Raw genomic sequence first — 1,933 nt, forward strand, 5'->3', positions numbered from 1 at the left:
CGTACCGTAACGTTACGTAACGTTAACTTACTTTACTTTGTTGTTAGTATAATTTAATTATTAATTATTTAATTAATTAGTTTAGTTATTATTAGTTATTAGTATATTATTATATATATATATATATATATATATATATATATATATCCAATAATATACAACATTAACTGTTATTCTTACAATTATTTAATTCCTGTGTAGCAATTTGTTTCATTGTCGCTGCTACTTGTTGTGGTTCATTGTACTGGACTGAAGACACTAATGGTATTCTCGGATTATCTTCGGTATTTGTTGCCATGACGAGTATAGGCGGGGCAACCGTTGTTAATATCATTGTCGATAATTTTCCTACATATCTAAGGTATGACAATTAACTTATCATTAATTATATATTAATAATAATACATTAATTAAAAAAATATTTATATGGCATTATTTTTCATTATCTTTACTGTATTCATCTATTTAATATATCCATATTACTTTCTTGTTCTAGAACCATGGCGGTTAGCATAACCATGATGACGGGAAGAATTGGCGCAGTAATCGGCAATCTATTGTTTCCGATTTTATTCAATCTATCATGTTTAGGACCGTTCGTCATGATTGGTTTAGCCTCTTTAGGTAAAACTATTTATTGACTTTTATATAAAAAAGTCAATAAATAAATTATAAAATATTTTACATTTATTTTATTCTAACATTTTGAAATGAAATAAGAAATATCTTGAAACTATTGTATTAATTTTTTGATAATATTGGGTTGTCCGGAAAGTTCGTGCCGACTAACCTATATAATTTAATAAATATATACTAAAATTTAAATTTTCTGCGTTTCAATTTTCCTTCAACTTTCCGGGCAACTCAATAGTATCTTAGTACTTTTATGCACAGAATAATAAGTAATGAAATAATTGTATGTTAAGAGAACACATTTCTTCCCATTCAGTTTTTCATCTGTTCTATAATTTTGTTTAAGGTTCCCCATTATAAAAATGTTTTTTCACCATTTCTAATTACTTTACAGTGTCTGCATTTTTGGTTGCTATTCTACCCCGGAAAACAACGGAAGATGACAAACCAAAAGATATTGTTTGATCTTTCTAGTTACATCCAATCAGTTGATTTCTTTATTTGTTTTATTATTTATCGAAAAGTCAATATGTAAATATCTTTTCGCACCTTGTGCAATTTAATATAACTGTCGTCGTCGTTGTTTTATCATCGCGTTGTATCTTCCATTGTGTAAATATGCACACTCATTTAGTAAATAAGGCCTATATTCTCCCATGTACTGTATTCTATATACGCGTATATAATATAGATCATCCGATGTGTACAATACACATTTTAAGTTCATTCCATGACTGTAATATTTAATATCTCATTTAATATCTCTGCCTTTGATTGTTCTAACCTTATTTATCACAATTTTTTGATATGAGTATAACAGCAACGAAAAATGCAATTAATGCAACGTATAAAATATGTAATAAAATTTTTTTATTACTAACTTTTATTACTGTCTTCTTCATCTTTTCCATATGCAACAATGTCAAAAAGAGTGCAATGAAAAATTGCTGCATAATGGCTACTCGTCGGCAAAGATTTCTTTATATAGAGAAAAGCGTCAGTATTCAGCATCAGCGTAGCTAACTTATTATATTATATTTTCTTCGTAGAAGAAATCTTCTTTTTTACTTTATTTTGCTCTGATATTATACATGTATAATACATATATTTCACGTTATACGCAGAATTGTTGAAGAACATTTTCATATAATTTGAATTAAGGAAAAAGTTCCTTTACAAGTTGATAAAAAAACCTTTTCTCATTAATATCTTCGTTAAAAATGATCAAAATTTAAATTTAAGAAAAAAAAGTTTTAAAGCTTGAAATCTCTACTTTCGAAAAATCAATATATTTTTTTTG

At 26.7% G+C, this 1,933-nt stretch overlaps 1 protein-coding gene across 1 annotated transcript in view; it reads left to right on the forward strand.

The window, feature by feature from the left end:
- Nucleotides 1–1,098, forward strand: part of LOC105618126 (synaptic vesicle glycoprotein 2B-like) — a 15,388-nt gene extending 14,290 nt beyond the window's left edge. Inside the window, exons 10-12 of the mRNA XM_012199667.1 lie at nt 202–361; nt 497–624; nt 1,028–1,098. Of these exons, the coding sequence (XP_012055057.1) occupies nt 202–361; nt 497–624; nt 1,028–1,098 (359 nt within the window). The remainder of the gene's footprint in view (nt 1–201; nt 362–496; nt 625–1,027) is intronic.
- Nucleotides 1,099–1,933: the final 835 nt, after the last annotated feature.

Source organism: Atta cephalotes, assembly GCF_000143395.1.
Source record: "Atta cephalotes unplaced genomic scaffold scaffold00015, whole genome shotgun sequence".
Lineage (NCBI taxonomy): Eukaryota > Metazoa > Arthropoda > Insecta > Hymenoptera > Formicidae > Atta > Atta cephalotes.